Source organism: Myotis brandtii, unplaced genomic scaffold (genome assembly GCF_000412655.1).
Source record: "Myotis brandtii unplaced genomic scaffold, ASM41265v1 scaffold343, whole genome shotgun sequence".
NCBI lineage: Eukaryota > Metazoa > Chordata > Mammalia > Chiroptera > Vespertilionidae > Myotis > Myotis brandtii.
This window is the reverse complement of record NW_005363209.1, coordinates 168,202-180,732: the sequence shown is the minus strand read 5'-3', so window position 1 is coordinate 180,732 and position 12,531 is coordinate 168,202. Positions and strand designations below refer to the sequence as shown.

Here is a 12,531-nt window from a genome sequence, read left to right as displayed (position 1 = left end):
ATAATGAATCAGGGACATAGAAAGGAAATGGACTGACTATTCTTGGGGGGGAAAGGGGAATGGGAGATGCGGGAAGAGACTGGACAAAAATCGTGCACCTATGGATGAGGACAGTGGGTGGGGAGTGAGGGCGGAGGGTGGGGCAGGAACTGGGAGAAGGGGAGTTATGGGGAGAAAAAAAAAAGAGGAACAAATGTAATCTGAACAATAAAGATTTAATTTAAAAAAAAAAGAAAAATTATGCTGCAACAATTATTACTGGGTGTTTACCTAATGATGACTGTTTCCATCATTCCTTCTACATTTATCAATTGAAGCAATCCCTTCTCCCCACTTATTTATTTAATTATATATTTATATCAGTATGGACTGATAGAATTTTTTATTTTGTCTTATGGGTTATTTATCCATTACCTTATTATGCTGCTAATTATTTAACAGAGATAGAAACAGTACCATTAAGTACTTACAAGTGCTTTCAAATGTAAAGCCCCCACATCTAACATGACTTGTTATCTTAATTTGTAAGGAAAAATGGTATTAAAATTTTAATATTGTAACTTAGATCAGGGTAAGATTTACATATTATTCACACAATTCAGTTGTCAAATGCTTTATGTGTATTTACAAGTCCTTCCCACCTCCACCCCCACCCCAATTAAGGGGCTTGGAGGGAGTAGCATATGGAGCTGGCATAAGGCCAGCCATTAAGCATGCAGGGCAGGAAGCTAGAGCTGTATCTTCCTGCTCAGTCAGGCTGTGTGCAAAGTACATCCATTAAATATAGTTTAGTAAAGTCAAAAGATTGAGTAGAGTTAGCTGACTGGAACCAGGGGAAAAATTTTTTCAGATACTAATAGTGATACCATTTTGAAGGTGCTTATATTATTTTATTCTTTCCAGGTTTGAACTCAATAAAAGGAAACTGGCACAATTTTTGTACTGCTGTTTATAAAGATGTAACTTATAAGGAACTGAAAAACCTCTTGAATTCCAAAAAAATTATGTTAATTGATGTTAGAAACACATGGGAAATTATTGAGTGTGGAAAAATCCCTGGGTCTGTCAATATACCATGTAAGTGACATGTATCTTAATCTGATTCATTTCAAAAAATACATATTCAGCCAATTTACTGTAGATAAAATTTAATTGAGATTCTTTCTTTCAGTAAATGAGGTAGGTGAAGCTCTACAGATGAACCCAGAAGACTTCAAGGAGAAGTATAATGAAATAAAGCCATCCAAATCTGACAGTCTAATGTTTTCCTGTGCAGCTGGCATGAGAAGCAAGAAGGCTCTGGACATAGCAATATCTTTGGGCTTTACCAGGTATGTAGGTGAAGGATATATACTGTAATGTTTCATATGTAGTATGTTATTGGTCTACTGAATTTCTTACACTATTAGTAATGGCAGTATAGCAAGAGTTAGAGCCTCTATCTTTTCATAGTGCTCAAAAGTAACACAATCTTTTAAATAGGCTTATAGTCTAAACAGTATGGTGAGTAGCCATCGCATCTCTCAATCACTAGTTTTCATCAACCTTGTTTTATGAAGCAGTAAAAAATGTTTACAGCACTATTTGATGTATGTTTTCAGGTCTCAACACTATGCTGGAGGATGGAAGGAATGGTCTACCTATGAACATTCAGAGAAGAAACAAGGAAACTGAAGTTTGGAATACAAGCTGGTTCTTGCCTTATGTACATGCAGCCTAGAGTTGTGGAATGAGCAAAAGAATAAAAATCTAGCTCTGGCACCACTGGCTAATGGGAAGGGCATTTTGTATAAGTCAATTAATTGTTGAATCTTTTTCTCAACTGTAAATTGAGAATACCACTTCCCACCCTGGCCTGGTAACTCAGTTGGTTATTGTGTTGTCCCATATGCCAAGGTTGTGGATTTGATCCCTGGTCAGGGCACATACAAGAATCAACCAATGAATGCCGAAACCGGTTTGGCTCAGTGGATAGAGCGTCGGCCTGTGGACTGAAAGGTCCCAGGTTCGATTCCGGCCAAGGGCATGTACCTGGGTTGCGGGCACATCCCCAGTGGGAGATGTGCAGGAGGCAGCTGGTCGATGTTTCTCTCTCATCGATGTTTCTAACTCTCTATCTCTCTCCCTTCTTCTCTGTAAAAAATCAATAAAATATATTAAAAAAAAAAAAAAAAAAAAATCAACCAATGAATGCATAAATAAATGGAACAACAAACAGATGTTTCACTCTTTCTACAAAAAAAGAAAAAAAGAATACTACTTCCCCCTGCCTACTTGCACAGGCTATTGAGGATTGAGATACTGTTAGTGACTTGCCATGGAAATATAAGGGTTGGGATTCCAGGAATTAATTTTTAAATAGGTTACTAGAGTTCAATATTATTCCAAAAAAAACCAAATTACTATTTGGATTTCCTAATCATGTGCATATGTGTTAGCACACCAATCAGAGGCTATGAGTTAGACCAGATTAATAAACAGACTTGACCTTAAAATACCAAGAATCTGAAAGCCTTATTAAGTAGTTGAAATAATAAACAATGAAAATATATTAACAGCATCCAAAGACTTATGGCAGTGTTGTGGCCAGCATGGAAGTGAAATAATTTTCAATTTAAAAATAGGAATCAGAACTGTGGTTGCTTCTATTGAGGGAAGGAGACTAACTGGAAAGGCAAGGAGGGAAATTTCTAGGGTAATAGAAATGCCTTATATCTTGATGTACTGACACATACATCATCAAGACTCATTGAAGTAGACACTTGAAAATATACATTTTCTGTATCATTAAAAAAAATATATATGTATATATATTTAAACTTAACCACTAGCATGAGTATATTCCTTGGCAATGCCTTACACTTGTTAGTGTGCTAGTGGTAAAATATTTGTGCTTTCTTCCATCTGTGCCTCTTTGGACCCATCTGGGTAAATCAATGATTATGACATATAATCACTCCACTCTTCCAACACAAGCCCAATCTTAGTTCCTTCAGACCCGAGGAAAGCTTTTTTTCTTTTATCTATCTTATCCTGCCCATGAGACCTTTATTTGTCGCTGATACTGACTTTATACATAATCTCCCTTTCCAGATTCTCTGCTAATCTTCACAACAACAAAAGCCCCCTTAGCACAAGTGATTAATATTTAGCCTTAATTTTAAACCTTTTGAAATTACCCACTTGATTAACTATAGGAGGCTTTAATACTTGTCTAAAGAAGAAGGACTCTTCTCAGAAAACAACGTAAGGCAGATTAAAAAAGATAAATATTCAAGACACTGGTCAATATAGCTGGAGAACGTACTTTTATTTTTGCAGTTTTATACTACGAAATCAACATGTAATTTCATTGTTCACAATTGATTCATAAAATTTTTTAATCCTTAAATTGTACATCAATATCCTATGACTCCAAATTTTATCTCTCTCCTTCAAGTCTGAAGAAAATGATTAATTTATTAAGTTCCACAGACAGCACAGTCCCACTGACATAACATTTAGTCTTAAGTCCTATGCTCATGTGAGAATTAAGAATAGCCAGTATCAAACTGGCCTGAAACCTGATTGTGTTCCTGGCTCAGGATACCTGTAATAAATTTGTAAATCCAGGCTAAGACATAAAAATAAACTAGAGTGTGTATGTCATATAAAAAACTTTTCACAGTAGAGTAAAAATTAACATTAAAATGTTATCAAATTTCAACCATTTTATGTTTTATCCAATTAGCTTTCTAAATGCCTGATTAAACTGAGTCAAATGCAATTAACTTCATGTAGGTTTTTAAAAAAAGTTTGCCCAGCATTTCAAAATGGTTACAGAATTAATAAAACTTTTAAAATGTCAAAGTATGCTATACATATTGCACTTTTCTGCGAGGCTGGGCTAGTATCTTCCATGGCAAGATACTAAAACTACTGAATAAAATACACTTTAAAATCAATAGGTACTTGATTAATTTCCCTGAAATTATCAATATCATTACCAAAATCTTCCAGGATTTTGTAAGATTTGATTCCTTAAATACATTTTTAAAGTTTAAGTTAAGGAGGGAGAAAACCCCTCATATAGTTCACTTTTTATGTCCTTTTTTGGTCCTTCAATGACCAAAGAGAATTTTAAACAAATTATGCTTCATGTGTCCTGGCTTAATAAAAAACTACAATTATTATCCAAATTAAGAAAAATTATACTAAGCAAAAGCTATTAATTTTGAAATGTCTGTCTGTAGGTCCCCTTAGAACCTTTCCAAACTTTAAAAAAAATCAAGAGCCTTTAATCAATTATGTACTAGAATCAAATTAGGTAAGGAAAACCTTATTTTGCAAAAATAAAATCACTTCCCAATATGCTTGACAGAAACAAGCTATTCATGTTCATTTGTGTTCCATTGAAGACATTACTGAAATCTGTCCAATGGTTTATTTCCAACTGGTCCACTACGGAATTCTTCGGAATGTTTTAAGATTGGCTGTAGCTAGAATTCTGACTTCCATTTGGACCCTGCTCTCCTTCACTGTTCAAGTGGGGAAGAAAGAGATTTTATACCAATTAAAAGATTCATTTTCAACACCCTGATAAGTCTACTAATAATTTTAACATTAGTTATTCTGTAGTACAAACTTGCAAAACAAAGACATTCCCAACTGTAAGACACAGATGTGGACAAATTAAATCCAGAAGACTAACATTTGGTTTTAAATTTTTATTCTTATATAACTTAGTGCCCTCATACATAACAAGCATTCTGGAAGTTAGTGTCCATATACACTCAAAAAATTTAAATTAGGGTATGGGATTTCATTGTCATTACAGGTATCACTCAACATATAGATTAGAGCTTCTGAACAAATTTCCTATAAAATTAAATCTTACATATAAAATCTTATTTCTACTAAACAACTATGAAAAATCAAGAAGTATTCTCCACCCAAAAAATTACTATCCAAAGGCTAAAATCAATATGTAAACACAGCAAACCTTTATAAATAAAAATATGGTAATTTCCAGGAAAATTCTGAATATTCAAAATAAAAGTAACTAAAACTGAAAATACCAGTATCTGTGGCAATAGGATTATTGCCTTATCTTGTCCATCATCATCTTGCAGCTTCAGGCCCTGCCACTAGTGGAGAATCACTCAGGGAATTTCTGCAAAAAATGCATCCAAAGGTAGCTGTTTGAATGACTGCCTTAAAACAGCTCCTTGTATAAGTATTTATTTTTTCCCAACAGTGACATTAACTTATCAGACCTACAAATCTATCTCAATGTTTGATAACTTAAATATAAGTTAATTAGGGTGGGCACTATTTGTTTAATCCCTTCTGACCTTGATTCCTACCCCAATGATCTAATGTACAGTGAAAGGGAAGAACCACTAAACTAAATGAACAGATCCTATTAAAACAACAACAAAAGCCCCCTTAGCACAAGTGATTCATATTTAATAAGATTATGTTTATTGGGTGTCATTTGGGGCACTCAAAAGCTAAAAATTTTTCTTTACAATATCAGATCAATAATCTAATTCATAAAACAGGATAACAGCCAGTATCGGGGAAAAATAAAAAAGATGACACAGAGTCACACTGACATTGGAGTACTACAGAATTCTTCATCTCTGAATTTCTGATAAACTGGCCTAATTCTGTCCTTTTTAAATTTATGTATAGTATCTAGCCATATGTTGAGGGATACCTGTAATAGACCTGCCATTGCATTAGGAAGTTACTAACAGATGATCCAATTAATATTTTAAAACGAGACATTCTTAATCTATCAAGTCAGAAATTTAAAAAAATTAGTATGTATTGTGAAGTTTTGGGAGAAATTTTAAGGAAAAAAAACCAATGTAATCTATGAAACAATGTGATAATATGTATGAAATATATAATTAAATGGAATCTATAATTAAAGTTTACAAAGTACCTGTTTGGAGGAGGTTTTGGTTTTGGCATCTTGCTAAGAATAGTTGCCATCTCTTTTCTCTCATCAAAATTCTTCCACTGTTCATATAGTTTTAAAATAACCCTGATTATTTCCAAAATCTAGAAGAAAATATTTAAAAAGTTCTCAGTGACAATGTAAAGCAACATCTAGTATATAAAGAATACACATCCAGCATGCCTCAGAAACAGTGAAAAGACAGTGTCTGTCCTTAAGTATTCAGGCTAGACAATCCTGATAAATGTGAAAGTAGTATTTGTATCTGCTATTTAGGCTTTTCCTTCTAGCCTCTCATCTGTTAACATGTATGCCCCTGTCCATCCTTATCCATCTCTCTGCAGTTAGTTTCCTTCCATCTGCTGATATCTAAACCAAAAGAAAACAGTGAGGTACTAGGAATAGAGGCCTAAATCATGAAGTTTACCACTATACAGTAGTTTCAAACAATTTAATGGAGAGTAGTGCAAAAAGATATTGTTTTGATTCTATTAACTATAGTAAACAAGTTAAGGTGCTAAAAAATTGGCAGCTATAAATCTGTATATCCAGTTTCCAAATTAGCTCTTTCTTTCTCACCTGAGTAGACCTAACCTTGGATTAATTTGAACGCTATTAACATTTCAGCAGGAAAGATAGAAAAAAAGGGCAAAAACCGCTTTGCCAGAAGATAGCCTGTGTCCTAGAAGTTTATAGTACCATTTAGTGGTCACTAGGTAGCTTTTAAAATAATCCTGAAAATTAGAGGCTGCTCTTCAACTAATCAAACTAAAAGTTTACCATTCTGCTTAAACCTAAAATGAAAAGAGAAAGAGAACCTTAGTCTTCTTGCTAAACATGTTTCTTCTTTTTTATTTTTTACCAAAAACTTTTTAGCCTGATCTGAGCCTTAAGATTTTAGTAAATATGACATTAACTTTAAAATGTTCAAGTTTATATTCCACTATGGCAGCGGTTCTCAACCTGTGGGTTGCGACCCCTTTGGGGGTCGAACGACCCTTTCACAGGGGTCGCCTAAGACCATCGGAAAACACATATATAATTACATATTGTTTTTGTGATTAATCACTATGCTTTAATTATGTTCAATTTGTAACAATGAAAATACATCCTGCATATCAGATATTTACATTACGATTCATAACAGTAGCAAAATTATAGTTATGAAGTAGCAACGAAAATAATTTTATGGTTGGGGGTCACCACAACATGAGGAACTGTATTAAAGGGTCGCGGCATTAGGAAGGTTGAGAACCACTGCACTAAGGGAATTTTAAAGAATACCTTCTCCATATCCACAGAAAGCTCAGCAAACCACTGTCTGGCATCTTTCTGCTGTACAACACAGGCTACATGTAGGCAAGCTGGAAAGAAAATAAGAGAGAAAGGCCCACGTTTAACTAGAAACATACAATGTGTGGACTCAGAACTAAAGGTAAAATTTTCTCTTACATTTTTCATGTATATTTTCCAATATTCTTTTAGAAAATTGCATAGATTCATATAATAGTTACCATTGACCATGCCATCATTTTAACCTCATACAGACAGAAAAAATTATTAGACCATATTAAGGTTCTTGACATTTCCAGCTCCTCAGTGTGCTAGGCATGGTGCAGTTGCCTTGAGAGTCAGGGCATGTTAGAGAGAGAAAAATTCAATGAGGAAATTAAAGCAGAGAAATTATCTCTGAACAATGATACAAAGTAGTATACAATATAATCAGAAGTCAGTGTGATTAAAAAAAAAAAAAAAGAAAGAAAATGCCTGGCCAGGTGGCTCAGTTGGTTGGAGTGTCATCCCGTGGCAGGTTAGGGTTAACGAGGCATGTGGCCCACCAGCCGTGAGTTTGACGTGCCTGCCATACACCAAAGGTGGAAGATTTGATTCCTGGTCAGGGTTCATACCTAGGTGTGGGTTCAATCCCCAGTCCAATTGATGTTTCTCTCTCACATTGATGTTTCTCTCTCTCTCCCCTCCCTTCCTCTCTCTCTAAAATCAATAAACATATCCTCGGGTGAGGAGGTAAGTAAATAAATAAATAAAACAAAACAAAAATCTCAGCCAAGCAATATACTGATAAATTTCAACAATATGGACCATGTTTTGATATTTCAACTAAAAGTAGTTTGTTGACTCTGCCTTTTTTTTTATGTCACATGAGGATATGTTTATTGGTTTTAGAAAGATGAAGGAATGGAGGGAGAGATGTGTGAGAGAAACATCAATCAACTGCCTCCTGTGTGCACCCTGACTGTTGAACTAGCAATCTAGGTATGTGCCCTGGCCAGAAATTGAACCTTGTATGGAAGGATGTTCCAACCAACTGAACCACCCAACCAGAACTACTTTTTAAAGTTATTAGTATATCAAATTAGGTGAAAACTGGGCACATTAGTACAGAATTGAGTGTTGTAATAAAATAGATCTTAGAAAAAATATATAATGCATTGTATATACTTATATACATTACGAGAGGCCTGGTGCATGAATTCGTGCATGGGTGGGGGGGTCCCTTGGCCTGGCCGGCGATTGCGGCCACAGGAGGTTAGCCGGCCAGGGGGAGGGGCCATGGGAGGTTGGCTGTGGGAGTGCACTGACCACCAGGGGGCAGCTCCTGCATTGAGTGTCTGCCCCCTGGTGGTCAGTGTGTGTCATAGCAACCGGTCAACAGGTCGTTCAGTTGCTTAGGCTTTTATATATATAGAATAGATATACAACTAACAAAGATAGTAAAAATTTCAAAGATAACAAGCTACATCATAATTTTGCCCAATATAATTCCTACTGAGCAGCTTGGTTACTTGGATTCCACCCTAGCTTGTTAAGAGTTATGTTCCCTGATGTGCTTACACATACGACTTTGCTAAGGATGATATTCTAGGCAATCAGTGACTTAACTGTAAATGGTTGCAGTGGTTGCACCAAGTCAAATGGAGCTATAAAGGACTTAGATCCAGGAGGGGTTGAGAAGCTTAAAGACTGAAATTATAACAGGTAATTAAAACACAGCGGAAAACATCATAAGGGTATATGCAGAGTACATTGAACCCAGCATGAGATGATATAGGGAGGGTTAGTCGGGGGACAGTATGGCTAAAGGTGAAATCTGAGCCAAGTCTTAAAAATAGGTGAGAGTGGGAGCAGAAAATGGCATGCATATAAATGGTCAAAAGAAGTTGTATATTTTATCCAAAAATTGGGAGAAGCACTTAAAAGTTTTCATTGGAAAAAAAAAAAAAAGTTTTCATTGGGGCAAAATTCTACATCAGAGTTTCTCTACCTTGGCACCATTGACATTGTGGGCTGGACAATTCTTTGAGACTGACAATATCCCTGGCTTCTACCCACCAATGCCAGTGGCATCTCAGCACAGCTGTGACAACCAAAACCATTGCCAAACATCCCCTGAAGAACAAAATTATCTCTGGTTGAGAACTAGTAGCCAAGTTCAAGTGTGGAGAAGATTGACTGGCTCCCTAAGAACAGGGATGCTGGAGGCCAATTGGTCAGGAAATAGACTACTGTGGTAACCTGAACAAAAAAAAGATTATGGGTATGAAATTACTAAAGAAAGGTACTAATTACCAATACAGTGAGCCCTCGATTTAACGAACTTTGGATTTAACGGACAAAATTTCAGGTCTCTATGTCATTTGTCAAAATTAATACCCCGTTAATTCTAAAATGCTTTAAAGCAAAATTTGCTTATAATTAACAGGTTATTTTTGTCATTAATTGTTATTTTAAATAAATTTTGTGAAATTAAACTTCAAAATATATAAGTATAACTTATATGCCACCCCTGATATGAGAAGGATAAGAAACATTAACACTAAAGGAATAATTGAAAAAAGAGAAAACAGTAAGTCTGGACTGTTAAAGAATGGGGGAAGTGATCAAGTGAATAGAATCATGGCTATCAACAGAGAAAAGAACTGGAACAAAAAGTAATAAGTGCCTAATATAAGGCAGACAATATTTGGTGTTCTATAAGGCATCTCATTTAATTCTTAACAACAAGTCTGTATGGAGCTGTTAGTATCCCCACATTTTACAATTTAGAAAACAAACTACAAAAAGTTAGATAATTTTTCCACAACTATAAAGGAAGCAAAGTTTAAACCTAGGGTCATCTGACTCCAAAGACTGTGTTCTAACCCAGTACTGCCTTTCACAGATAATAGAATGGTAGCTAACTTATTCCTCCAAAAAGGCGTTAAGGACCACAGAGGCTCCTTTACTCAACCTTTGAGGACTTTATTCTGAACTTTTCCCCCTAAACACTGGTTAAAATTATTTTAAATGATTAAAAAAAAAAACACCAAAAAAAAAACACAAAAAAAAAGGAGGGTGAAGGGGGACAGTAATCCTGATTTGTGACAGTTTAGTTCATATTATTGAAAACTCACATGCAAGGATTAGTCTATTACTTCATGAAATATAAAAAAAAGTACTACAAGGTGAAATTTCTTTTAGGATGACCTAAATAGGTTTATAACAATTAAACTAATAAAGGTAAATCACACTTACATACCTAAAGCTATCATGAAAGGAGGATACAGTAGGCAAAGATCCGTTCTGTAGGTATCATTCACTATCCTCCTATAGAAATGTAAACCATATTATTACTGAAAGCAGAACTACCTCATATGATTACACATTTCCCTCCAGAGAGGGCTGTATTTGCCATCTTTGTACACATTATTTCTCTTTTATATTACCGAAGCACAGATATAAAGGTGAAAATATCATGGGAAAAAGATGGATACATGAATGATTCAATAAATAAGCATATTTTAATGAATAAAATGATAGCTAAATATATTTTAAAATTTAAAACCTCACAATAAATTTTAAAGATTTTCTTCGAATTTTTCAAAAATTAGAATATCATAAAGGAAACCAGAAATCATACAATGAATATGTACACCGAATACCACCAGAAAGTATTCTGATAATTTTAAAGATAAATTGACTTTTTATGTCAACAGTGTTTTTCATAATAATCAAATTTTAATGAAAATATTCATCAAATATATAATTTAAAGATTTTTATCATTTGTACCAATATAGTTATTAAAATTCAATAAGTATATATTTTTTCAACATAAAATATCTTGGGGCACTACTTTAATTACTTTAAAAATACTAAACTTAATATTTAGTCGTCAATCTTCTTAGCTAATAACAAGTTACACTATGAATAACTTCTGTTCTAATTACCATGCAAGGGGAAGCAACATGTCTTCTTGGCCCATGTCCTGCACATACTGGAGCAAAGGTCTATAAGGATGATACACTATCAAGCAACAATCCTAGAAACAGTTTAAAAAATGTGTATGTATAAAAACAGATTTATTACAACACAAAAAACTTATCATTACCCTACTGATTTATAATTATGTATTTCTCTAACTCATGCTTGCTTCCCTCTTATTGTCTTAAGAAACCAGTATGGCAGCCCTAAACTATTATAATAGAGAAGGCAGTGCTCTCTCTGGAATATACCTTGGCAAATCGGTTGGCAGTCAGTCAGCATCCACTCCCTTAGAGACTCAAAGTGTCACATCTGCAACACACTGAAACCTCTTATTAGCCTATAAATCTGTAATTCCCACCTGGAGGAGCAGAATTCTGCCAAAGACATATCTATCTTTAAATAACACCACAAACTTACACAAATTGTGCAAATAATTGACAGTGGTTTAATGTCCTGACCGTTTTGCTTGTAATCCTTTTATTATAGTTACTATAGAACAGAAAAATATTCCCATCCTAAGTAGGCTATACAAATTATTTAAGAGGATACAGGTGATGATGCTACTAGGTACTATGATTTCACTATCATGTATCACATCACTTAGATGGTTTTAAAATGCACCTCCCTACAAATATTTCTTTAAATAATTTCTAACTTCACTAAATAAGTTTTATTCTATTAATCACAAGGAAGAAATATACTTACCATTAGTTCTAAAAGATAGAATTCACATTCTAATATCTGTTTAAAAAAGATTATAAATGTCAACATGAAATAAAATTAGATGAATCTACTTAGTCTAACACCGATTTCTAGGCATAGTAATTTATCACAGATTTTTACTAAAAATTTTTAAATCAAGAACATAAACATAGTAACTCATATTAGAATTAACTTATGCAATAAAACGATTACTACATAATGCATACAATTATGATTATAAAGCATTTTAATCCCTAAAGAAACCCAGCCTCATGAACATTCTTATTACTTATTTTTATTTAAAATATCCAGTATAAACTTTAGATTTTACAATATACAAAATGTAATTATCTTAAATGTTATTCTTATTATATTATAAATCAATAAAAGGAAAGAATACTAAAAAATGAAACAAAAGAAAACCAAGATGGCGGCATAGGTAAACACCTGAAATTGCTACCTCGCACAACCACTTCAAAACTACAACTAAAAGACAAAACGGACATCATCCAGAACTCCAGGAAGGCTGGCTGAGTGGAAATTCTACAACTAGAAGGAAAGAGAAAAGCACACTGAGACTCAGAGGAGGTGCAGAAGTAAAGTGCAGAGGTACGGAGGC

General features: G+C 34.3%; 2 protein-coding genes across 6 annotated transcripts in view; one reads left to right on the top strand and one right to left on the bottom strand.

The window, feature by feature from the left end:
- The window catches only part of TSTD3 (thiosulfate sulfurtransferase (rhodanese)-like domain containing 3), a 9,178-nt gene extending 7,411 nt beyond the window's left edge, over positions 1-1,767 (top strand). For 2 of the 4 annotated variants that reach the window (XM_014543915.1, XM_005871461.2), the window contains 3 exons: positions 904-1,077; positions 1,172-1,331; positions 1,602-1,767. In XM_014543915.1, coding sequence (XP_014399401.1) covers positions 904-1,077; positions 1,172-1,331; positions 1,602-1,674 — 407 coding nt within the window. In that variant the 3' untranslated portion in view covers positions 1,675-1,767. The remainder of the gene's footprint in view (positions 1-903; positions 1,078-1,171; positions 1,332-1,601) is intronic. The other 2 variants (XM_014543917.1, XM_014543916.1) reach the window with 2 other exon arrangements.
- A 1,522-nt stretch (positions 1,768-3,289) lies between these two features.
- The window catches only part of CCNC (cyclin C), a 23,600-nt gene continuing 14,358 nt past the window's right edge, over positions 3,290-12,531 (bottom strand). The window contains exons 7-13 of one of the 2 annotated variants that reach the window (XM_014543918.1): positions 11,916-11,951; positions 11,174-11,265; positions 10,485-10,552; positions 7,232-7,311; positions 5,933-6,051; positions 5,058-5,152; positions 3,290-4,517 (exon numbers count right to left, since the gene is read on the bottom strand). In XM_014543918.1, coding sequence (XP_014399404.1) covers positions 5,101-5,152; positions 5,933-6,051; positions 7,232-7,311; positions 10,485-10,552; positions 11,174-11,265; positions 11,916-11,951 — 447 coding nt within the window. In that variant the 3' untranslated portion in view covers positions 3,290-4,517; positions 5,058-5,100. The remainder of the gene's footprint in view (positions 4,518-5,057; positions 5,153-5,932; positions 6,052-7,231; positions 7,312-10,484; positions 10,553-11,173; positions 11,266-11,915; positions 11,952-12,531) is intronic. The other variant, XM_005871460.2, reaches the window with a different exon arrangement.